This window comes from Phlebotomus papatasi, chromosome 2, assembly GCF_024763615.1.
Source record: "Phlebotomus papatasi isolate M1 chromosome 2, Ppap_2.1, whole genome shotgun sequence".
Classification (NCBI taxonomy): domain Eukaryota; kingdom Metazoa; phylum Arthropoda; class Insecta; order Diptera; family Psychodidae; genus Phlebotomus; species Phlebotomus papatasi.
Window position 1 is genome coordinate 61,771,314 of NC_077223.1, and position 24,908 is coordinate 61,796,221.

The 24,908-nt window shown below is 33.4% G+C and overlaps 2 protein-coding genes across 2 annotated transcripts; both read left to right on the top strand.

The window, feature by feature from the left end:
• The first annotated feature begins 678 nt into the window (after window positions 1-678).
• Window positions 679-1,601, top strand: LOC129801993 (G8 domain-containing protein DDB_G0286311-like). The gene is made up of 3 exons (XM_055847522.1): window positions 679-764; window positions 835-870; window positions 932-1,601. The coding sequence occupies exons 1-3, from the start codon at window positions 707-709 to the stop codon at window positions 1,570-1,572; spliced, it is 735 nt and encodes a 244-aa protein (XP_055703497.1). The 5' UTR covers window positions 679-706; the 3' UTR covers window positions 1,573-1,601.
• Window positions 1,602-4,115: 2,514 nt separating this feature from the next.
• LOC129801994 (lufaxin-like) lies at window positions 4,116-5,845 on the top strand. Its single transcript, XM_055847523.1, has 2 exons — window positions 4,116-4,282; window positions 4,345-5,845. The coding sequence occupies exons 1-2, from the start codon at window positions 4,159-4,161 to the stop codon at window positions 5,148-5,150; spliced, it is 930 nt and encodes a 309-aa protein (XP_055703498.1). The 5' UTR covers window positions 4,116-4,158; the 3' UTR covers window positions 5,151-5,845.
• Window positions 5,846-24,908: the final 19,063 nt, after the last annotated feature.

Here is a 24,908-nt window from a genome sequence, read left to right on the forward strand (position 1 = left end):
AGAGGCGGTGGTCCAACACACAACTGTGAGAGTCAAGTAAGAGATCTCATCCGTCCAAGACCCAATGATCTTGCGCCACTGAGATCCCGTATTTAGCATTGAGAGGTCCCAGTGCAATGCAGGATGCAGTGGTAGCAGGATCTTCTTACAAGGTCTTCATATCTCCATATTCCTGATTCACGGAGTCGTAAATTTTGCAAACCCTTAGCTTTATAAGGCGTCAATATTTGGATTATTAGGATGGGTAATATTTCCTATATCGGTAGCGTAAGAGGAAGCCTAATTTCAGTTCTTCCAAGTTTTACAAAATTCCCACCTAACGAAACCCACTGATCTTTGACATTACTCGACCACTGAGGAAGGCACGGAGCGTTTCGAAAGCTCTAAAGAATAGTTAAGTTTTTGATCAACACTGGGTTGTTGAAAGCTTCACAGATAGTCTATCCGCATTCGTATAGATTTCCTCCCAATATTTTCACTGAAAAATAATTATTTACTATATAGAATACTCGTCACTTTTTTGATCTTAATACAAATCAGTGAATCGCGTTTTGCTTTTGGTTCAAGTCTACCATTAATAAACTATCAAAGCGATTTGAATAATAAGATTCCAATCTTTTTTGTAAACAAATTGTTGGTTTTTCAGACCTTATAAAATCAAGTTCACTAGCAAATTACACAGTTGGGAAGCATCAACTAATTAAAAATGTTGAAGTTTCTAGTCATAGTTGCTCTTGCTAGTTATACATTTCAATCTGGAGAACGTAAGTGAATTCTAATCAATATTTTTGACAAAACGGAACTTTAAAAATTATTATAAAATGTTCTCTTTAGTAAATCTGGACAACACGACACCAATATTACAAAATTGTAAGTCTTAAGGAAATTATACAAATCGTGTTTATTGAACTGAATTTCTTTTCAATTTCAGCTAAAGATCACAATGAATCAATTATTAGTACTAAAACACTTGCACAAATTGAATCATATATAATAACTGAATCATCCACAATAGCTGAACCATCCAAAATCCCAGGAATGTTTTTGAAAAATTATAAACAGCCTGATTTAGACAACAAAAATGATGAACTTATATCATTGGTGGTAGAACAGATAAACTACGTTTTGAATAATCTGGAAAGAATTCATGTTGGAAATGAGAATTTACTAAAATATCTTACAACAAACAACCAGGAGGAATTTTGTCATCTAATGCAACCTATTTGTTGTACGCACAATGAAACCATTTCAAGTTTGAGGGATTATTCTTGGATCACAGAATTCACAACACGTCCTAACCAAAATAAACAGTGGCGTCCTGACCGTCCTGACGGTCCTGACAGTACTCAGTTCCCTACCCAACCTCCCCGTACTACAAGCATCACAACGATCGCAACTAAACAAACAACTAAACCAACAAGTAAACCAACAACTAAACCAACAACTACAACCGAACAAACAACCACAATCAAATCTACGCAGTCCAAGTCGAGTACCATTGAATTTCAAAAAAGCCTTTTGGTATTTCCAATACTTTTAGTTAACATTTGTCAAATTTTGTTTTGGAGTTAAAATAAACTATATAAATGCGATGTGTAAAATATTTTGTCAGATTTAATGTTTTTCTAATATTAAATTTGAAGTTAAGATCATAAATCTAAATTAAGATCACTTCTTTTTCATATTGAATCATTAAATAAATTTATTTCTAAAAATATGATAGGCTTTATGTTTCTTTTCTTCAATACTGTTTCTTTTTCTTTCGAAGTGTTCTAAACATAATGCCGTATTCAGTGTAAATTGAATATCTAAGACTTGCCCTTCAAAAGTCAAGTTCATTGTTTAACACTTTAAAGTTACGAGGTGTAGAAATGTGAAACAACAGTGAAATACGTTTATCAATGTTTAAAATCGTAATCGATCAACCAATTTTTTAAACAATATGCTAGTCTCTATAAGAACGTAGGTATTACAGAAAAATTATCCAGTTACTTAAAAGCATTGCTATCATGTTGAAGTTGTTCTTGATTTTCCTACTGAGCAATCCATTGGGATTTTGTAAGTAAACTTCATACTTATAGTTTTTAACAAGGATATAAATCTTCCGCAAAATTAAATATATTTTTTAGGTTTAGAAACTACAACTACAAGCGAGAGAATTAAGCAGAATGACATGTCAACGATCATAAGAGACATTTTAAACAACCTACAGAAACTGAACTTAGAATCCCGTCAGAAACTGTTGATGAATATCAAGAAAGCTGATGAAAAATATTGCTCATCAATAATGCCCACTTGCTGTCAAGATCCAATGCGTAGGCGCGCAGAATCAGTTGCACAAATGTCCACTGAAATACCGTTAAACTTGAGAACTTAAGTACTAATATCTATAAAAAGAAACTTTTAATATTCAGTTTAAAGAATAAATTAATATCAAATCTTTAAGATCTTAGAATCATATCGCAATTTTTTGGAGGAAATTCTCACATAATAGAATGGTACTATCGTGGATGCAGATGACTTCGCCATACTACTCTTAGTAAGCTCTACTTTAATTCTAGTACTTAAGGATGATCTTCACTGATCCTAGTTACTATGTTCGATCGGTGAGGACCAGCCTTAGTGGTAGAATTAAAGAAAAGCATAGCATGGAAAGACTAAACGACTTTCGAGTTTGTGGGCACCTTTCAGGGTGTATACGGGACTCCTGCTCATGATTTTCACTGTAGCTTCCGAACAGCCGATCGTGGAAACTGATCGACACCGAAAAGTTGATCATATACACTAATCACCGATTATCGGCCGATCTGCCATTAAATCTCTCGCTGGCCATACTTCTGCACTTCCTTGATTTTTATCTTCAAGAAACCATAATACGATACAAATCCTACGTCATGGGAATTGTAGAGGCCAAAAAGTAAAAATGTATTAGGAGCGAAATTACTAAAATGAAATAGAAAATGCGAACTTACGGTTTAACCCTTTAACGACGAGACACTTTTTACGGACTGAAAATCAACAATAAAAATTAAACTGAGAAACATAATTAATGGTAAGTCTTACATCTGACCTTGAAAAGTCCAACAGAGTCTGATTCGGTGTATTTTGTGCTTATATGAACGATAGGGACAAAAAAAAGTTCAAAAATTTAAGTAATTTTTCTCACAATACCAATTAATAATATTTTCTCATTAATGAAAAATATTACGTATGAGTAATGTAGTTTTTATTGCCAAAAGGGTTTTGCTTAAAAAAAAAATGGAAGTATAAAAAATAAATAAAATCAACTATGAATTTGAGAATTTAAAAATTCGCCATTTTTGAGCATAAATATTTACTACATAGCAAATAGCTAGAGACTTGCAAAAAATATTCCAGATTCCTTCAACCCTTCAACCTTCTACTTTACAATTATGTACACACGTAAGAAAAAAATAACTTTAGGTAGTCAGGAAAAAATATTTTCTTTATGGGTCACCGGTATTCCAATCGTCCTGAAAGGGTTAAAGAATTCCTCAATTATTGACAGAATTGTGCTATATTCAAAAATTTAAATTCTATAATCAAAATATTGGTTTATGAAAATTTCTCGCAAAGTACAGCGCGCTATCTTCGAATAGCTCAATTTTTTCTATGTTCTTAATCGATTTGGCCCATGGGTATTTTCAGGAAATTTACAGTATTGCGTTGGACTAGTTAATAAAATATAATCTTATGGGCATTGTCTTTGGATCAATGACAATGCTTATAGGCCAAATTTGTTATGAACGTATTAAAAAAATGAGTTGTTCAAAGCTTGAGTCGTCCGAAGGTAGCGAGCTTTCCCCTATTCAATATTTTACATAGACTAAAATTTTATTACTCATGTATGCTGTTGACAAATTTTAACAAAATAAAGAAACATAGTGTGAGATTAAGTGCACTTGCGATATGACTGAACAAACAGCCGTCATCTCTGTTTCACTAAGAAAACATTTGTTTGCACAAGTTTTGTTAAAAATTCTCTGAACGCCCGCAATATTTTGAAACTATTACGCGATCTTAAAACTGATTTGTTTACAATATCACAACACCTAGAATTACTATATAATCAGTGCGAAGTGATCTTGTGGAGTTTAGTTTCATACGAATTCGTGAAAAGTCAAAATCGACTTCAAGATGAAGTACGTTTGGCCTTGTGTTTGCCTATTATTTTTCGACTGTTTCGTCTTAGGATTGACCATGCAAGTGATAACGTTAGGCGATGGAGATGAATATCAAATCGGAAAGTTCGATAATTCTGGTTGGAAACTGATAAAGTTACATTTTAGTTACTATTCGATAAAATTATAATATTATTTTCAGATGAAGAATTCTTAGACACAGATTTTGACTTCTTAGAGAAACCTTATAAATCTAAAATGAACAGCATATACACTGGAACTCACTTCATTCTAAACTATGTTGGACGTCCAAAGACCTGTATATCTTCAATTACTGTTCTATCTTATGAAGATGATACTCAAAAGAAATCGACGCAGAACCCTAAGAAGAGTAAAATTTGGTGTCAAAAAGGGGGAATTGGGAAGAATAATTGCTTACTTGTGTTCAGGATGAGGACTAAACGAGAAAATGCTCGGGTTAAAATCTTTGGAGTTAAGGAACCATGTTCTTTCAAGGAACGCTATCTGAATAATATACCAAAACAAATCGATGCCTACGGTCAACGTTATCAATTTTCAAAGGAATATCCGAATTGGAATTTACCAAGAGCTAACATGAAACAATACCAGCGTTTGGACGACGTAATTTACGTAAAAGATGGTTTGTTTAACGTGCAGAGGAATTATCTCGACAAATCGGACAAGTTCACAATGGCTAGGGAAAAATTTGTTCCCGACAACACGTTGAAGTTCACAATGGATTTCACAAACAGTGGTCAGTACAGAATCAGTTTTTTGGATATTTACTGGTATCAACAGTCTGAAAAAGGAAAACCTAAACTACCATATATCTATTACAATGGACAGTGTAGTTCTACAAACAAGACTTGTCAAGTAGTTTTCGATGCTGATGAACCTATGTCTTATGTTTTTGTAAAAGTGTTTAATAATAAGAACTACGAAGGAGCTCGTCTACTTGCAAAAGACCTTAGTCGTTCAGGAAAATAGTCATTTGTTTGTGAAATAAGGTTTTAACTAAAATAGAATTAAGTGGTCTTCGGACTAAAAGTTTAGCCCAGTTCCCGAAGATCTCAAAATCATAAATGACAAAAGAGAAATAAAATAAAAAAAAAAAATAAATAAATAAAATAATGCATCATAATACCTTTAAAATGGGTCCCGGTCAAAATCCCGAAAAGGAAATCCCAAATGCCAAAATCCCGAACGTCAAAATCCCAAAAAACTAAAATCCCAGATTCTTGAAAGTGTCATAGCAACTCCCACGATTGCACCCGCGCTTGCTAGAGGCAAAGGGATTTTTTTCTCTTGGGAAATTATTTTACGCATTATCCTCCATATAATTTCATCCCTTTCAGGATCTTGAACATTCGGGATTTTAGTTTTCGGGATTTTGGCTTTCGGGGTTTTGGCGTTCGAGAATTTGACTGACTCCGCCTTAAAATACATACAATTTTTAATCGAGATTTTCCAAAAAATCTCGACTGATAAGAAATTAGAGCAGTTAGCCATATGGCTAAGTTTTTCGCATTATAGTATTAAAGAATTTGACAATATTTTACAGTTTGTATTTACTTTCCTTTAGAGGAATTCAACAATAAAATGAAGCATGTATTTTTTTTTGATAAATTTATGTATTAATAAGCAAACTGTTAGAAAAATAAAGTTAAAACCATAGTCTCAAAGTTTTTGCACTACGTCTCCATTCGACTTAGTCTACGACTTAGTCTATTCCCGAGGCCTCAGACCTTCAAAATATAAGCCATTGCGGAGACTTCTCAGAAGTTAATCAAATTTCTCTTACCCCTTACCTTACCCCTTACTCTTACCCTTAAACCATGTGAACAAATTTTAGATCTGAAAACAATATGTAGCATGTATTATTCTAAAGCTGATAAGTAAAAAAGCATTAAAGAGTTTTTGCTTATGTACATTTTCTTGAACTAACCTCTATTATTTGTTAATTATTTTTTGAATTATCTAATGAAAAATTCAGTCAGTAAAATATTACTCCTATAGTAAATTCGGTAAACATGAAAATTTAAAATTAAACAGAAATCACATAATACTGTCCCATGATATCAAGATAATTTATAACTTCTTAATTTATCCTGATCTATTTTGTTTTTATTTTAAAGAATAAAAAGTTTAGTATAATTCATTTATTGATTACGGTCTTACGGGTTTTAAAAATTGACTCAATTATTTTTTTTAATTTCTAACCAAATGGATATTTAGAGCTTAAGTCTTTAGATGTGAAATTAATATCTATTTAAAATTCTTCAAAAATTCTTCAAAATCGTTGATTTGTAATATCCTGTCCATGCTGTCACTAACTTTCTTATTGAATATTTCTCTGGTTTGCACAAGAACATAAAATAATGTGCAAACGAGCGGAAAATTATGTATCTAATGCTTATCATACACTAAACACTATACTAAAATCTTTGATCAAATTATTAAAACCTCGCTTGGGATAATATAATTCCACAATTAAAACCGTTACTATCGAAGATTCTATCAATGACCATCTCGTGGGAGAACCAATTAGCAATTATTGAAATGCAGATATGATACAATTTCCAAAAAAAAAAATTAAATTGTGTTCTTGTGTGGTTCTGCAAAGGCAATCAAAGGCCAAAGTGCAACCCCCACAGGGAAATTTTTAATGGTCCGAAAATTGGTATGAAAATTTTCACTCTGATGATTCTTGTGCTGAAAATGGTGGAATGCTTAAAACCAAATGAAATATTCACTTTATCGCTCTCACTCGCACAGTTTTGCCTCTCAACCCCCTCAATCTCCTTTCCAAGCAGACCTACATCCCATACCCTGATTTTCTGTGTGGCATGAACAGGAAATTGAGATATTATTAAAAGCATGTTATCGGAAACCACCACACCATTTCCCACATCGACATACCCGACTCCGGGGCGTCCGGGGATGACTCTGCACATATAAATACATTCAGAGAGACCCCCCGAAAATGCGACGACCCAGGAGGTGGGCCAGAGGCTCTTGGAGAGTGAGGCAATGCCTCTACAACTGCACTGTACAACATTCCCAGCCACACTGTATAACATTATTGCAAGGCTGAGGGAGGGTATGGACTCTGTTGGGGGTTTACTCCGAAGCACTTTGATGATTAATAGATTGTTTATGCAATCATTTTCGATGCACCCACATTTTATGCATAAGAGTACCAAGTGATGACTATGCCGAAACTTTATCCCCTTCAATCTACACCAATATGCGACTTAAAATTCTACAGCAATGAATTTGATCTGAAATCCTGTGAGTATTTTGAATGCGTCTCATGGGTCATATCAGGTGTAAATATTTTAAACAACTTAATGCAATGGAGCATTTCGATAGATTTATCACTCTATCAATTGACGCATTAAATGTATCACTCCATTAGAGATTTACTACCAGCATTAACAGATTGAATCCAGCAACTTATCAACTGTCCCTAAACTTAAGGCTAAATCACAATTGAGCCCTGTTCTTTAGAACAATAGGGTTTACTGTTTCAAATATTGGACAAGTGGCTTTTCATAAGAAACTTGTGTGGTTGATATTACCAACAATGTTGGTTTAAAATTAATTTGCTTGTTACCCCCTATATCATGTTGTGATGTAACATACCGGGAATTAGAAACACGATATTTAGGGATCCTTCAAATTTGTTCGCCAGTTCTCTGCCCTAGAATTATTTAGGGAAAAGTGCTCTTCTTTCGAACATTCATGCCTTCGAATAATGTGAATTTCTTTTGTTTTTCATAAGAGATTCACATTAAATTATTACGGAATTATCAACAATTGATGATAAGGCAACTAATATTTAATATAAATCTGTAAATCACTTAGGAAAACTAAAAGAAAATTTATATTATTCGTAGGCATGGACGTTCGAAGGGAGAATACTTTCCCCTACTCTTGGATGATCTATTTTCATTTCTGGAACAATGTCACATTTTTTTCCACGTATATAACGGTTCATAAGCAAACTGTGCATATAAAAATAATTTTAGCTAACGCCCTCCACAGAAGCTATCTCCAATTGAAATTAGTTTCTATAATGTACAATATTTATAAAGAGCTTTTTTTCACATCCTTCTCTAAACATTTTACGGAACACCCAAGAAAAGCAATATGCACAAATTAAGTTTGGGTGGGACTAGGAATTTCCTGACACCAAAATATTAAACCACGCCCTCTATTTACTTACCAATTAACTTGTATATCCGTACACTAAATAAGATCTCACAAGTTATCATCATTTTTCTGTACAAAATTTTATAAGCAGTTGTAAATAATACAAATATATAAAGGAAGAAATCAAATACTTCCACGCCTTTTTATTTAGGTCCCTCCCATTTTCTTGCATGAGATTGTAAAGAAGCTCAACTAAAAATTACTCTGCCAAGTCCTTTCGTAGACTTCGCCTAATCGCCTAATTGTCTCAACCAAAGCCTCTTCTTTTTTAATTGCTGGTATATAGTCGAAAATGAGTGTGAAAATGAAAAAAACTATACCATTACTCCCATTCGATAATCTCGTCAATTTATATTAGCACCATTAATGAACCGCACTCAATGGATCAAGTGGTAGAGCACTCGCTCTATGATGCAAGTGTTCCGGGTTAGAATCCCCTTTAGGTCACCAGGAATTTTTCTGGCGTTAAAGGTGTTCGCTCGATTTTTGAATAATTATTTTCGGAATATCTTTTCATTCGGTCTTATGTTTGTTTCCGAGCAAGAGGTTAAACGGTAAGGGGTATCCACTTCCGGTCTTCAATGATCCCCCGTAATTTTAATGGCTTTCGCATTGTCTATCAACAAGATTAAATAGGCAGTAACTCTATGTGCATATAAAAAATGTGCTAATGGAGAAGCTTTTCTCGTGTGTTTGAGCATTCTGCAAAACCGGGACGCTTTGCCATCTCTTTTTGATACAGCTGGCTTACTCAGAAATTTGAATATTACATTTTGTAAAATTACAATAAATGTTTACCAGAAATTAAGTCTATAAATACCTTATTTTTTTAATTTTTTATTTGATCTAATAATCAGTTGAAATCGTTTTTTAAATGAATATATAAAAAAAACCAGGGATATGACATTTCTTATGTTTCTCATATGTTTCTAGCGTTCCGAAAAACTTTGGGTTTATTAGCTGTTTTCTGTCAGTGTAAAATGAATTAGCAAAAATATAAATACGAAATAAAAAGCAACTTAATACTAAATGGGCAACCGAAAACTACAAATTTGCAACATACGTAGTTTTAGGGATATCTTGTGAAATATGTACGAAAACAGGAAAAAATGTATACTAAAACCGGGCGCATTTTTCAGTTCATAATGCATTTAGTTAACAAACTTTGCATTTTGTATATGCAAAGGTTTCCAAAAACAAAATTTGTCCATTACTTAGATATAAATGAAAGTGAAATCCCAAGATGTCTCAAAGTGTCCTGTGCAGAAAAATTAATCTGAGGGAATGTTTAGGGGATGAAAATTCCATTCTGAGGGAAATATGCTGAAAGCATAAATAAATAGTATCCCCATTTATAAATATTATGGACGATTTCTTTCCCTCAGCAATACAAAATGTACACATGGCGATATTTATGACAAAATATCCATCAAAGTTGCTGTCATTCTTTGCCAACACCACAATGCATTCCGACCAATTTTCCTTAGCCCATCCTCCCTCCTAATGCATTTTAGCATAAAAATTCTATAATTCATGATTCACAGTTGAGTCTAGCAAAGACGCTCGTAGAGGGTTGGAAACACCCTTCGAAGAACATTGAAAGACGGGGAGACTCAACAAAATCATCATCAATCATTTTTTACACTTGAATCTTTGAATTCTTTAACGCATTTCAAATAAATATCCCTCAAAAAGTGGTATCTCCTTGAGTTCCATTCTATCATTGAAAGTCCCCAACAAGACAAAACACGAAGGGGCTGATATCAAAAGTCCTCAAGATAAATATTGACAAAAATCCGTTTTGGAGTTTGTGGGCGGAGATGATTTTGTGGGGAGAAGTCTGCAAAAGTTTTTGCCGAAGGGAGGATTTTTAATGTAATTTCCGCTGAAAGGTTATTTTAAAGAGGTTTGCAATTATTTACAGAAAATGCAATTACATTGAGTGATTGGAGAACATACATATTTATGGAAATTACTTTCATGAGTTGTTCAATGACAAAGTTAAACAGAGAAACATTTCTGGTTGGAAATTCTCAATTAAATTAAGCAATGAATTTTCTGGAAAAAATATCTAAAACATATGCTTGTTAATTTTTCTAGCAAATAAATCGAAACAATTGAACCAATATTTAATTACGATTGATGATAGTTGTCGCGTCTGATAGTGAACATTAGAATTTCTGTTAATTATAATAATTATCTATTTTTATGTATGATGACGGAATTCAAATTTGATTACGGGAGCTAAGAGTTTCAGGATTTATCCCAGGCTTTTCAGAAATAATCATTTTATTTAGAAAGCATTTTATTTACAATTTTCAAAATGCTGATATGACGGTTCAACTGAATTTGAAATGGAAATTGTAGGAATATAATGTAAAAACGGTTAAAAACGATCATATTTGCTTCTATGTAAGGAAGTATTAGGGGGAATTGGGGCAGTAGTAAACTGGGGTAGTTGTAAACACTGTGATTTTTTTTATTAATTTTAAGACTCCAGAGGATAAAACCCACAAGCATTCATAGATACCATGGGGATGTATGTCCACAGAAGAATTGGTCAATAAAATCCTAATACTTTAAAAATAAAAATCATTTTTCCCGAAAATGTTGATATTTCAATTATTTTGGTCATTTGGATTTCCACCTGGAAATTAAAAACTGTGTAAAATAATCGAAATGTAGCAATACCAGTTCTTTCCTACATCTTTTAGGATTATATTTATGGATTTACTAGACAAATTGAGATTCTCATTATTTCAAAAGAATTAATAATTGGTCAGAAAACAGCATTTGGGGTAGATGTAACCAGGCAATTTCAATTTCACAAAATGAGTAGGTAAAAGAGCGGGAAATTGACCTTCATGCGAAATATCTATAATTCATAGATTACGAAAAAAATTGGTGGCGCTGTGTTCAATAAAAAGTCACATGATGTCAAAATATGGGGAAAATCCATTGAAAAATGTCTTTGACTTGCATGCTTTTAGTTTTTTTGCTATTTTAATTATTCTTTGTAAAAAGTGTCGTGATTTTTTGAAAAATATACAGTCTTTATATATCTCTTAAGTAATTAAAATAATTGAAAGTGGTGTAAAGTTAATTTGAAGGGTGGGAAAAAAGGTGTTTACATCCTCCCCAGAAAGTGGTTACTTCTACCCCAGGTATTTTGTGAAAAGAGAAAAATGCACAGTGACACAAATTTTATTTTTATGGAAAACTCAATTGTTTTCCAGCATCCGCATTACCCTCGACGAATTGCCTATACCCAAGGGTAAAACATGAGCTAAGAAATATTTTCCAAAAAATTACGGTGTCCTTGGAAAATCACCTCAAATTCGCATCTATCGAAAATGGTTACATGTGTCCCAGTCTCCCCTAATACAATTTGAAGAACAGGAATTTGAAATAGGATAAGCCGAAATAAATAGATTAAGTAAAGCAGCATTTTAATGTGAGCTAACAAAGATCAATACTAATCATACATATATGTTGCATCATGCAACACGTGCGATATTGACTCAAGCAGTTGCTTAAAGAAGATTCTTTACACTGAGAGAAATCCGAAAACGTTGAAATAACATTCCGGAAATGTTAATTTTACCCTACATTATTGATCCGAAATCGATGTAAATATTACCCTTTTTAGTTGTAGTAGGGGTTAAATTAACCCTTTTCATGTTAATTTTATCCTTAAAAAGGTGTAAAATTGACATTAAAAAATGTTGATATATTTTTACACCTAAAAAGTGTTGAAGTTATGAGGAAAAAAAGTTAATCGCACCCTCGTTTTTTTCTCAGTGTTACAAGTTACAATATCAGCTTATGGTCGATTCTACGTAATACAAACGCTTTTAGGAGAGAACGAAAAGTGATATTGACAAGCGGTTTTCGGTAAATTTAAAATATCGGGTGGACGATATCAGATGATTATACCAGATCCATCCCCCAAATCCCCATCTACGATTATGGCACAGAAATCGGGATAAATGTCAGAACTGTTGGAATTAGGATAGCCCGATGAAACTATGACTATCGATATCCAGTTAAAAGTTTTAAGATTCCAAGGTCTTTATTTAAAGGTTTTAAAACATCCAGCGTTGCTATTAATAGAAACTTGTTTTTCAAGTAGATGAGAGAATAAATGTCATAACTGCTAGAATTGTTGTATTGAATCTGCCATTTTATAAAGGACTTTTAGATTTAACATTAACTTGTAAAGTTTTAAGAAACTAAAAGAGTAATTTTGAAGTTTGAGAACGAACCAGTCTTGTTGCTAAGAGAAATTTCTTTTTCTTCAAGCAGAAGAGCTAATAAATGTCAGAACTGCTAGAATTAGGGTTGCCCAATAAATCTGTTTTAAGTAGCGGCTTTATATCCGATATTTATTTGAAGGTTTTAAAAACATAGGATTAAAAAAACGTTTATTGAATGAATTGCAAGACTACTGAACTATTTTCAGAAACATATAAACTCTTTCTGCAGGTTAAAATTCAATTTTGTAAAATATTTTACTAGAAAATAGCTGAAAAAGTTACAAAAGCCATTATATGCTTCAATTATTAACTTTTTTATTCGTTGACAATGCAATCAATCTATTTGAATAATGAGTTACCGTCATTTTTCCAATCCCATCTCCTCCAACGCTGATAAATTTTCCACCTTGCGCCGTGAATCACGGTGGATTCTCTGTCATAGAGAAAATTGTATTGTAAAACTTTTTCCCAATTGCTTAGGGAAGGAGATTTATCCATGAAACTTAGTCAATTCTCGCCTCTTGAGAGCTTGGCTTCATCCCCATTTTCTTTATCCTTCGAAACAAAATTCGCCACTCTGATATTTGCATAAGTGACTAGAATATTATCGTCATGAAAATTCACGAGCAACAGTTTTTATAGCTTGAATGCAATATTTCGAGTGAAAGAGGTCTTCACCATTTTCACTGGGGTAATGATGAACGAGGGCAGACAAAAGAAATGAAAATTGACGAAGTGAAATTGTTACAATTGCTAAGCATATCCCTTTGTCCGCAATGCAAAAAAGCTCTGCCCGATGGAAATAAAAAAAAGCTTCAACAGCACATTTGCCCATGAGCAATTATCATTTGGCATCATTCAAATGGGGGAGGACTTTTCAATATATCAGTGGGAAATGCAGAGGTACAATTATTCTAGATACGACAGTAATTTTATATCAGCATCGCTTTTGACATTGGCAAAAGTGCCTGATTGCAGTTTTACAAATTTTTATTTATTCTTTTTTATTGCAATGTATAAATGGGTCATCAAGGATAGATTGTCAATTTTTGCTACAATTTATTTTTGATGGGAATTTTATGTAAACTTCACTAAAAATTTAAAAAGATTCTTTTTTTTTGAGGTATTTTCAATTTAAAATAGCATGGTTTATTTTATCCTTTTCAGTATCCCCGTAGACCTGTAGTGTTTTATATAGCTACTATCTAACTTGTATATAAAAGACAAAAGTCCCCTGCTAGACCCTACCACTTCCACACAATTTCTTCAAGGGCTGAGATTCTGTGTACATTTAATTACTTGACGATGCAGTAAATCAATGGCCTTTAAACGGTCCCAAAGGCACTAGCTGGAGTGTCACCTGAGAATGTCTGCAAACATGCGAGTGTGATTAGCCCGGGAATTGGATTGGGCGTCGTGCGTTATCATTGAACCCCTGGGAGGACTTCCAAGAGGGTGACTGTCGTATGCCATTTGCCCTTCGACCCCACTGAACTTCACTCTCAGGAGATGGATGGGTTCTTTGAAGGGGTCTCGTGTATATTCTGACAAGCGCTTTCACAATTTGCAATGTAAATGTGCCTCATAGACTCTTAAACAATAATACGTAGTTTTGTTAGAAAATCCTGTATAGAGTTGGTCATTCAAAATTCATAATCATTCGTTCAGTATACTGTCAAATTTCAAAATGAACATTTCATATATAAATATTATTTTATATTACCTCAATTTTTTTTTATAGTGTAAATAAATTCAATTATTTTATTCTTATTTTAAAACGATATATTTGTAGAAGTAGGGGGAGGCGGGCCTACTTTGAGCTATGGGGCTAGATTGTTATACGACTTTTTCGCCTATTTCTAAATTAAGCTGGTGTTTTCAAGTATTTTATTTAGATCCACAATTATTTTGTTCATTCAAATTACATCATGTTAAAATCCAGTTTCCATTAGAAATAATTCGAAAAAATCGTATAAAAAAATATAGCCCACAACTCAAAGTAATCCCACCGCCTCCTACACTGAGAGAAATCCGAAAAAGTTAAAGTAACATTCCGGAAATGTTAATTTTACCCTGCAGTATTGATCCAAAATCGGTGTAAATATTACTCTTTTTAAGTGTATTGGAGGTTAAAGTTACCGTTTTTCGTGTTAATTTCACCCTTCAAGTGGTGTAAAATTAACATTAAAAATGTTGATATATTTTTACACCTAAAAAGTGTTCAAGTTATGAGGGAAAAAAGTTAATCGCACCCTCTTTTTTCTCAGTGTAGTGATCTTTTTAAAATGTACATGAAAGGGAATTGAGAATTCATCGTTAAGTTTATCATTATCAACCAAATGAATCGGAATGTCAGGCTTCGCACATAATCTGGCTTCGAACATTTCAGATTTTTCCCCTGTTCCTTTAATGAATTTGATATATTTTTTTCCAGGACTTAAGACCACCCCCCTGGCATGTGGCCTCTGGAATTGAAGCCAAAGCTCACTTTTGCATACAAACACGTATGGGAATTTCTCTGCATTTGTGACAGTTACGTAAAATAACTTAAAAGTGGGGACTGTTCCCCTTTTGCCTTTTGGTAGTTACTTATCCCTGTACAGGGATAAATATACTAGATTTATGTCTAAATAACTTTATCCGATCGGCACTGCGAGCTCAGTAAATGAGCTGGCTTCAAATAGCTAAATATGAAAAAGAGAACTTGCCATGGAGGTACTTAAGACCAACTACTAAAAAATACTGCCATAATATCAAATTCATTAAAAGAATATGGAAAAGTATATGAAATGTTCGAAGACAGAGAATAAACGAAACCTATACTGACTGAGAGAAATCCGAAAAAGTTAAAATAACATTCCGGAAATGTTAATTTTACCCTGCAGTATTGATCCAAAATCGGTGTAAATATTACCCCTTTTAGGTGTATTGGGGGTTAAAGTTACCCTTTTTCATGGTAATTCTACTCTTAAAAAGATGTAAAATTAACATTAAAAAATGTTGATATATTTTTACACCTAAAAAGTGTTAAAGTTATGAGGAAAAAAAGTTAATCGCACCCTCTTTTTTCTCAGTGTAAAAGCTTTTCCCATTACAAAAAATATTACAAAATTTAATTTTTTTTAAGCTAAACTATGCTGTCCATAAATATTAAATCAAATTAAAAATACCGTTATTATGATATTTTGAATAGTATAAGGATTTAAGAGCTTATTGAGATCCTGAATCCACCGGTGAGAGTGTCCCTGGTACATTATCTCGCTAATTGAGAAGCACAATTTAAAAAAAAGTTAACAAAATCTATTAAAGGACATCGAAAATTTAGTTTAGTCAAATTATGATCATGGCTCTGGTCAAGTTATCCTAAAACTATCACAGAATTAATAATTTTCTTTGCTTGGAACATATTTGATACTTTGCGTTTCGTTAAGTGGAAATTTTCGGAGGGAAGCTTCGTCCAGACGCGGCAACACGAGCTGTGGAGTCTTCAACCCAAACAGATCAAAAAATTAACTCTTTTCCAGAGCTTTCGACACGCTCCGTGTCTTCCTCAGTGGTCGAGCGATGTCAAAGATCACTGGGTTTCGTTATTTGGGGGATCTTATAAATTTGGCGGGAGTTCCTCTTCTGTTTAATTTTATGATTCAAATATTTTTTTGCTCAATCTAAAAAAGAGAGCAGTTATATAATCGTGTTTTTTTCTACATGTCACCGTTCTGGAGCTTAAATGGTAAGAGATATCGACTTCCAGTCTGCGATGATCCCCAATAAAAAATAATATCTCTAGGCGTTTCTAACCTATCTTTCTGACCTATGACCAGAAAATTCGCCATTTTGAATTATTGAAGGTCAAAGGTTAACTACTGTGGAGGGCCCATTTTTCAACGGATTTGGTTAAATTTGGATTTTTTGGAAAGGTGTTAAAATTTCGAAACCGACTGCATCAGTCTTCGGCGGTAATGAACCGGTTAAGTACCAATTTTTTTCTTATTTTCAAATGATTTTGTGATTTATGAATCAATTTAATCTCTAGAAAACCAGTAAACACCAAAAGATCATGCGAGAAATTAATTCACGGTGAGTTCAATTCGCGAGTTTGAGCATTCTGCAAAGCTGGGACGCATTGACGTCTCTTTTAGGCAATATATTTTAACTTGATTTATTTTTTATTCAGTAGCAGAAGTGATTTCACTGTCCCAACAAACATTTATCTTACATTCGTTAAATTTTGAGTGTAACTTAACGAGCAAAATTAAGGGAAATATCGTATTTTATTGTTTTTCATAGACAAGTATTCACAACTGGCAATTAATTTATGTTATTTTGCTTTTCTAATTAAAGTCACGAGCCTGAACGATTCTAACGATCATCTTGTGACAAACCCTCGAAATTACAATCTTTCGTTAAATTTGTATGAATTTTCCACTTGACATGAACTTTGAAAATCCCATTGGATTCTGAGTATTCTAAAGATCTGTAGAATACATTTTCTTCATTGTAAATCTCACAATTTTGTCCCATTGACATGGCTTTCTCTGTCTCTCTAGCAAAATTGGTAAATCACTCACAAGTATCAAATAAGTCTTTCAATAAAGTCTCTCAACCCCCTTTATAAATTAATTATTGAAACAGTTTAATTGATTTTAACATTTTGGGATGGAATATGCTGGGAATTGCAATGAAAGGACAATTTGTCCTTTCATCATCAAACGCTAAAACGTGTGTTTGTGTCAACATGTCGAGGGTTGAGGGTGGAAAATTTATCAAATCAATTAAACGACAGCAAAATTTCTCTATTTATTAGACCTCACCCAGTGGAATCAGCCCATTCTCGTCCCATTTGACTTTGCCCTATGCAAATAGTCCAATATTGTTGTATGATTCAATCAAACAATCAATCAATTTATTTATTACCACAGTGACAAATGCACCAGATTCTGGGCAGGACTCACAGAAAGGGATGCTAGAGAAAGAAGTTGATAGCATAGAGTGTTGAACAATATAGACCCAGTGACAAATTATAAATTTAAATTGTGTTTAATTCATCAATTAGAGAATTATTGGGGAATGTATTTAAAACCTCATGTAGGCCACAATTGTCATTGCTAATTACAACAGCTGATTGTTAATTATTTACACGAAGCCAGCAGCATTTGATCAGTTATTCCATTAATTCCGCACTCATTAATAAATTAGTCCAACACCGCAAATGGTGCAAAATCTATATGAAATGTTGTGGGATAGTTGTTGTATTATTTACTATTTATTTTTCTTATATTTATTGTGATTGGTTTATTTTGATTTATATAAAATGCAAAAATTTAATTTGACTGCTAAATAAATATAAAACAACGTATTAGGAAAGTCCAACTGCTCTCTTTTGATTCCTGTTTTCTTCAAGGGAAAGATATTATGATTAGAAGCGGTGTACAGTGTGTAGCATTGTTAGGTTTCTCAAATATATTGCATAAAGTGTTGAGGAATTCTTAAAGAAGTGGTGTACAAGTTTTCCCATAATATACCCCCTGGGCTTTATGAGTTATCAAATAAAACTTTTCACAGATGGGATTAATCATCACAATGTTATAAATCCGTCAAAACACCTAGCTAAAGCTCCAAATATACTCAACTTTAGCATATAAAATTTAGCAGTAAAGATTTATCCCAAACTGTCGTATACTGAGGGTCTAGGAATATGGATTAAATGTTTTTTGTATAAATTTTCTATGGGCAAGATCAGCCTGAGTCTATATGTGACTTAATATAGAAGGTATGTTGTTAGACCAGATTATCTCATTTTCGTTTATTTGATAAGAATTTAGTGGTTCTACAACTATACTACAAATTAAGACCGAGATAAAAATGTAATGGAAAAATCTGTATATACCGCTTGCCATTATAATTACCTTAATAATCCATACTATAATCCTACCAAAATTTCATGTCGTCCGATCGAGCTCACACTTGGCCAAAATGTGTTTTATCACTTCCTGATCACGAATCTATAATTAAAGCAGCCATTTTTTAACCGATTTAGTTAAATTATGATTTTTTTTAAAATATTAAAACTTCGAACATGATTGCATCGGTTTTTATCGGTAATGATTCGGTTAAATGCCAATAATTGAATAATTTTTCGGAAATTATTTTTTTTATTTGACTTTAAGTTTGTTCTCGAGTTAGACGCAAAACGGTTCGACTTCGGTTTTCGGTGACCCCCCTCCCATAAGTCGACATTACTTCAAACGGTCTTTTATTCTCTTTCCCCTACCACCCTCCATTCAGTCCAAAACTATGTTTTTTTTTTTGGTTTACTTCGAAAACGGAACTATAGATCTATGGGATATTTTGTGGCATTATCACACGTGAGTTCGAAACTCGAAAAAGTCTATCGAGCTTTTTTTTGTCATATATCATGTGAGTTCGAAAATTCAATAATTTGAATTTGGAACATAAATAACATTCTGGAAAATTAAAGTTAAAATAACATTCTGGAATGTTTTTTTAACTTTTTCGGATTTCTTTCAGTGTATGAACTCGTCGATTTACATCCCCGAGTACCTCCAAAAACGCCTGTTGCCTCTGTACAGATGCCATGACATACCTCCAATCTTCTGGTCAGATTTGGCACCGTGCCATTACTCAAAAGCAACCAAAGAATGGTACGAGAACGACGTTCGTTATGTACCCAAGGAGATGAATCCGCCAAACACTCCAAATCTCCGTCCAATTGAAACATATTGGGCTATTATCAAATACGATCTGAAGAAGAAGGCTAAACGTGTCGATCGAGGACTTCAAGAAAAAAAAAGGAATGAAACAACCTAGAACCGTGGTGATCTTGCACAGATCTTGATGGGAGGACTCAAGAAGAATATTCGAGATTTCGTCAATCAAATACTTGAATAAAAAAAACTAGGGTAAGTGTGATAAATTCCGGTCAGCTTGCAATTTCGGCCACCTTTTTTGTTCCTCTAATTTCCATGAATTTCAAGTTTTTACTCATACAATGCAAAAAAATAACAAAAAATGTAGCTTCGACAAACGAGACGACGCGAAAAAAACATTGGAAGAATTCCCGATGAGGAACTATGAGAATGAAGGTGGCCGAAATAGGGCACCAAAGCTATGTCTACATTTTTATTCATTTTAAAATGTATTAAGAATAATTTTGCGTGTTCCAAGCAACACGCTTTAAGAATATTGAATAAAAAAATCAATTTGTATTAAAAAATATTACATTTCAAACTTGAGACTTTGCCACTTGCATGCAACTATGCCGAAATTTGGCACATTTACCCTAATATATCTTATAAATCTACAATGAATTAAAGTTTCAAAAAATATTTTTCTTTTTTTTTAATATTATGTTGACTTCATTTTTAAAGTATTATTCTTGGGAACAATCTTATCGTGGACACGCTTTAGGCAGATGCTGAAGGTTGCTTGGGCTTTTGTTCGAGTTAGCTGTCCCTGTACTTCAGTAAGTGAGCATCAGTCGCCGTGAACAGTTCAGTCCGAGGAAGTTGACAGATGGGTGGCACCTTCAGTTCCCTGTTTTCCCTTTATAAGTTTTAATATTACTTCAGTAAGCTCCATCTAGACTTACATACATGACAAAAATTACCCCACCGTCTCCTAACACTATTCATATGTATCACTGAAGGACACAACTTCTGGCATTCCATCCGGTTGAGAGGCTTGATAACCGCCTTTATTGTTCGAATGATAAAGCAAGAGCAATATTATAAGAATAGTTGTAGTTTTCAAAATTTTTATTAAAGTAAATGTCACTTTGACAAGTAACTTAATGGGAGAGGCAGTAAATTTAAATTTATTCTCTTCAGTCTACAGTTATACAATTCACATTTCCTTCAAATTTAATACACAAAACTATTTTACAAAGTCCCTAATAATAATTTTATGAATTACCGTGATTTTGTGTAAGCACTATGTAGTACGTAATATTCACTACTGAAATGTTATGGGTGGCTTTTTGCATAAAAGACTAACCCCAATTTGTAACTATCTCTCTCAGTGATTTTTCACCATCAGCTTGGACAAATTTCACCCAAAATAACCATTCCACAGTGTTGCTCATAATTGCGAGACGTGCTCCATCGCATGAAGCTCCCCAATAATCCTTCCACTGGGTGACTTTCCAGGGTACATAAGGCAGCATGATTGAATTTTTCCACACAAAATGAGAGGAGTAGGATGCCAACGATCACGGGGAATTAAGAGAGTAGAGCTTTGGGTGGCAATTATGGAGATTAGGGGATGGATTTTTGGATGAGAAGACTGAGCTAACTGGCAGATGATGCAGAAGCTATTTTTTTTACAGTGTCACGTGTACCTTAGGGATATTTCTCTAGGGAAAGATTAACGTATTCATCTGCATTAGGTAGAGATATAGGTCAGAAATTAGGAATCTTAATTTTTAGAACTGTTCTGGAAATTTCTATGTTCTGTTGCATAATAACTTAGGGGCAACATAATTTTTGAAGATCTTGTAATTATGTGAAAATCCAATTTTATTCTTCAGCACGAATAATGTCTCTATCTAATTTTAAATGTGCATAGCATGGAGAGTAGAAAATGAGCTTTTTGTTGGGACTATTCCACCCAATGGAGGCTCGGATTGAGGTGATTGTTCTTTGTGTCCAAGAACACTGCTACTGGCATAAATTTTCCACAAGAATGGCCCTCATATAGGGCAAATTTCTTCACCAACTTGCAATTGTTACATGGAATGCTATCATGTATACCTGCCCAATGGGATACAATCTGCAAGAAACTGTGAATTATCGGAGGCTTTCTTCAGTATGAGCTTTTTACTTTAGGTGCTCTTTGCGTTGGAAAATTGAAAGTTTCATGAAAATTTTCAGCAAACATTTTCTCTGATCATAAATTCCACACTAGAATGGATTATTTAAATGTTTATTTTGTTGGTAATTATTTGAAATGGTAAATAAGAGAATGCGCTTTAGCGGAAATGGTTTATTTTAATCACGATTGAGCTCTGATTCAAAATGAACCACTACTGCTGGGTGAATAAAGTCAATATTTACGGAATTTGTATACATTTGTAAAAATTTGGTTAACTGGTCTGTTTAGAGATTTTAAAAATCAAAATATAGCTTTAGTTTACTCTGAATCCTGATTAATCATAATCGAAATCCAACAACTCTTTTTAAGGTATTTAAGTACACATTTGTAAAAGTTTAATACAAATTACTAGTGAAAAAAACACAGTTGTTCGGCAAAAAAATCATTTTTGAGCAGTAACTCAATTTAGAAATTCAAAAGCATTGAAATTTTCACGAAACTTTTTGGCAAAAGAAAAATTAGAAATAATTTATTTCATCTGTAACCGCTTTTGATGGTAACTATGTTAATTAGATCAATTTTTTAATAGATTTAGGATACTACTGATCAAAATTTGGAATTTTTTGTAAGCCTTATGAAATACTACTACTAAAATATTAGTGCAACTATAGGGGGAACTGGGGCAGTAGTAAACAGGGGTAGTTGTAAACACTGTGATTTTTTCATTAATTTTAAGACTCCAGAGGATAAAACCCATAAGCATTCATAGACACCATGGGGATGTATGTCCACAGATGAATTGGTCAATAAAATCCTAATACTTTAAAAATAAAAATCATTTTTCCCGAAAATGTTGATATTTCGATTATTTTGGTCATTTGGATTTCCACCTAGAAATTGAGAACTGTGTAAAATAATCGAAATGTAGCAATACCAGTTCTTTCCTACAACCTTTAGGGTTATATTAATGTATTTACTAAAGATATTGAGATTTTCAATTTTTTAAAAGAATTAACAATTGGACAGAAAACAGCATTTGGGGTAGATGTAAACAGGCAATTTTCCTGTAATTGTAGATGTCGTGAGTGTAGAATAAATGGCAATTTTTTTTGTTTTCATGCGAAATTTCTAATTAATTGACTACGAAAAAAATGGTGGCTCTGTGTTCAATAAAAAGTCACATGATGTCAAAATATAGGGAACATCCATTGAAAAATGTCTTTGATTTGCATGCTTTTAGTTTTTTAATTATTCTTTGTTAAAAGTATAGTGATTTTTTGAAAATATACAGTCTTTATATATCTCTTAAGTAATTAAAATAATTGAAAGTGGTGCGAAGTTAATTTCAAGAGTGGAAAAAAGGGTGTTTACATCCTCCCCAGAAAGTGTTTACTTCTACCCCAGGTATTTTGTGAAAAGAGAAAAATTCACAGTGACACAAGTTTTATTTTTATGGAAAACTCAATTTTTTTCCAGCATCCGCATTACCCTCGACGAATTGCCTATACCCAAGGGTAAAACATGAGATAAGAAAAATTTTCCAAAAAACCACTGTGTGCTTGGAAAATCGCCTAAAATACGCATCTATCGAAAATGGTTACATGTGCCCCAGTCTCCCCTACTTAATTTTATATTTATTGCACATCATTTACATATTTTTTTATTTATTCATTCATTTCAAGCACTTTTATGAACTTCAGGCTGCAGGTTTAGTTCTGTTCCTGAAGGTCTCGAATAAGCAATTTTGTTAATTTTTGAAAATTTAAAGGATAGATGGATTGATAGACGAATGGATTTACCCTTGAGATCAAATTCTGAGTCCAAATTTTCCTAAAAGTATTTCTTGATAAGGTATTAGAAAAGTTAAGCCATCATGCCTAAACTTTAGCTCCATAGAAGTCCATATAATGGGGCAATATTCCGGAAGTTTTCGAAAATTCGGTCAGCAATTCAGTAACATTAGAAATTATCCTACACATGAGGGCACTGTTTTCCCCCACGAGTGGCGCTAAAAACTGTTCTTAATGCTTAATTCTCAAACTTTTAATTGAAAGATTTGGTTGGATTGAAGAAAAATTTATGAAAATTACAAAAGTCATGTTCATAGTTTTTGTACCGCAAATTTCCAATTTAATTAAAAAAAATGTTTTCATTTAAATAAATCAATCGCTCGAAAATGTATTTGAGAACAGATTTTTATTTTATATTTTAAATGAAAACTAATTATAAAAAAATCTCTGACCATCCTGATTAAAGTTTCAATAAACAGTGAAATTTATAAATTAGACGTGCAATTTTCAGAAAAAGCTCATCTTCATCTAACCTTTGGCTACAGAACGGGATGTCGTGATGCAAAATGCTGCGAGACAATGGAAGATACACAGCTTTCGAAATTATCTCTTTCTCATTTGGAGTAAGAGACACATTGTCTCATTGTTCCAGGCACTGCCTCAGAGAGCACCAACAATGGTTGGAAATTATATTTGATTGTTGGTTGCAGGGGAAGTTGATGAATAAGAACAAATGCCATGCAGAAGGTGGGAAAATTCAAATGAAGAGAGGTGTTGCTGGTGATTTTTCTTGGATCTCCGGACTTTCCACAACAGCAAAATTTCCATTGCAGAAAGATTGACAAATCAAATTCACTTAGAACCACGGTGCAGATATTTGCGCAATTTGCTGGGTAAAGTGGACATGGTGAGTGGACAAACATGAACGCTAAAAGTTGCCTTCATTATTAAGCTGCTGCAATTAAACATTCAAATGTGTACCTCCTTTGGTGTTTTTAGTGTTGGCGACTCTATAACCTCTGACCCCGGTGTCTCCTTTACGCTCCAAGAATTACACATGTTTATGGTACTGAATTCCCTCTGTGACTCTCCACAACTCCTACTCACCCCCGAGACTTTTTGCCTAGAGTCCAACGTGCACGAAAATCTCCGCTCTTTCCCAAAACTCTGGTCAGAGAGGGAGGCAAGAGGGTGTGAATTTTAGTTCCCCAGCATCCCATCTCTTCCCATCTTTGGATGTTAACACACAAATGTGCATTATGGTGCTTTCAGAAATTCAAACAAACATTTCCATATTAAACTCTATATTTAAACACTTTCGAGTGTGATAATTAAATTCGAAGGAATTATCACCTCCGCAAAACGACAGAGTACCCCTAAAAAGCTATACTCTCTCTCTCTTTGGTAAGAGTGGAATCACACTTTTAGCAAATTCACGTCTAAAGAACTACACTTCAGTTACTATAAGTTTCAGTGTGGACCTAAATGAATTTGATGGCAATTGGGAAATGGTCTGCCAGGTCACAAAAGAGAAACTAACACTGAAATAATGCTGGATTTCAATGAACTCTAAATCCCTAAATCCCTTTGAAGTTGAACGAATTCGTTAAGCGGTTACGTGGGTTAGGAATACTAAAAAATAAAAATAGTGTATT

What these genes read in the sequence shown, in the direction of transcription:
- LOC129801994 (XM_055847523.1), top strand. Translation starts at nt 4,159, where the DNA reads ATGAAGTACGTTTGGCCTTGTGTTTGCCTATTATTTTTCGACTGTTTC. An exon ending in CGGAAAGTTCGATAATTCTG is followed by an intron (nt 4,283 to 4,344) that starts GTTGGAAACTGA and finishes TATTATTTTCAG; the next exon opens with ATGAAGAATTCTTAGACACA.
- LOC129801993 (XM_055847522.1), top strand. Translation starts at nt 707, where the DNA reads ATGTTGAAGTTTCTAGTCATAGTTGCTCTTGCTAGTTATACATTTCAA. An exon ending in TACATTTCAATCTGGAGAAC is followed by an intron (nt 765 to 834) that starts GTAAGTGAATTC and finishes TGTTCTCTTTAG; the next exon opens with TAAATCTGGACAACACGACA. An exon ending in GACACCAATATTACAAAATT is followed by an intron (nt 871 to 931) that starts GTAAGTCTTAAG and finishes TTTCAATTTCAG; the next exon opens with CTAAAGATCACAATGAATCA.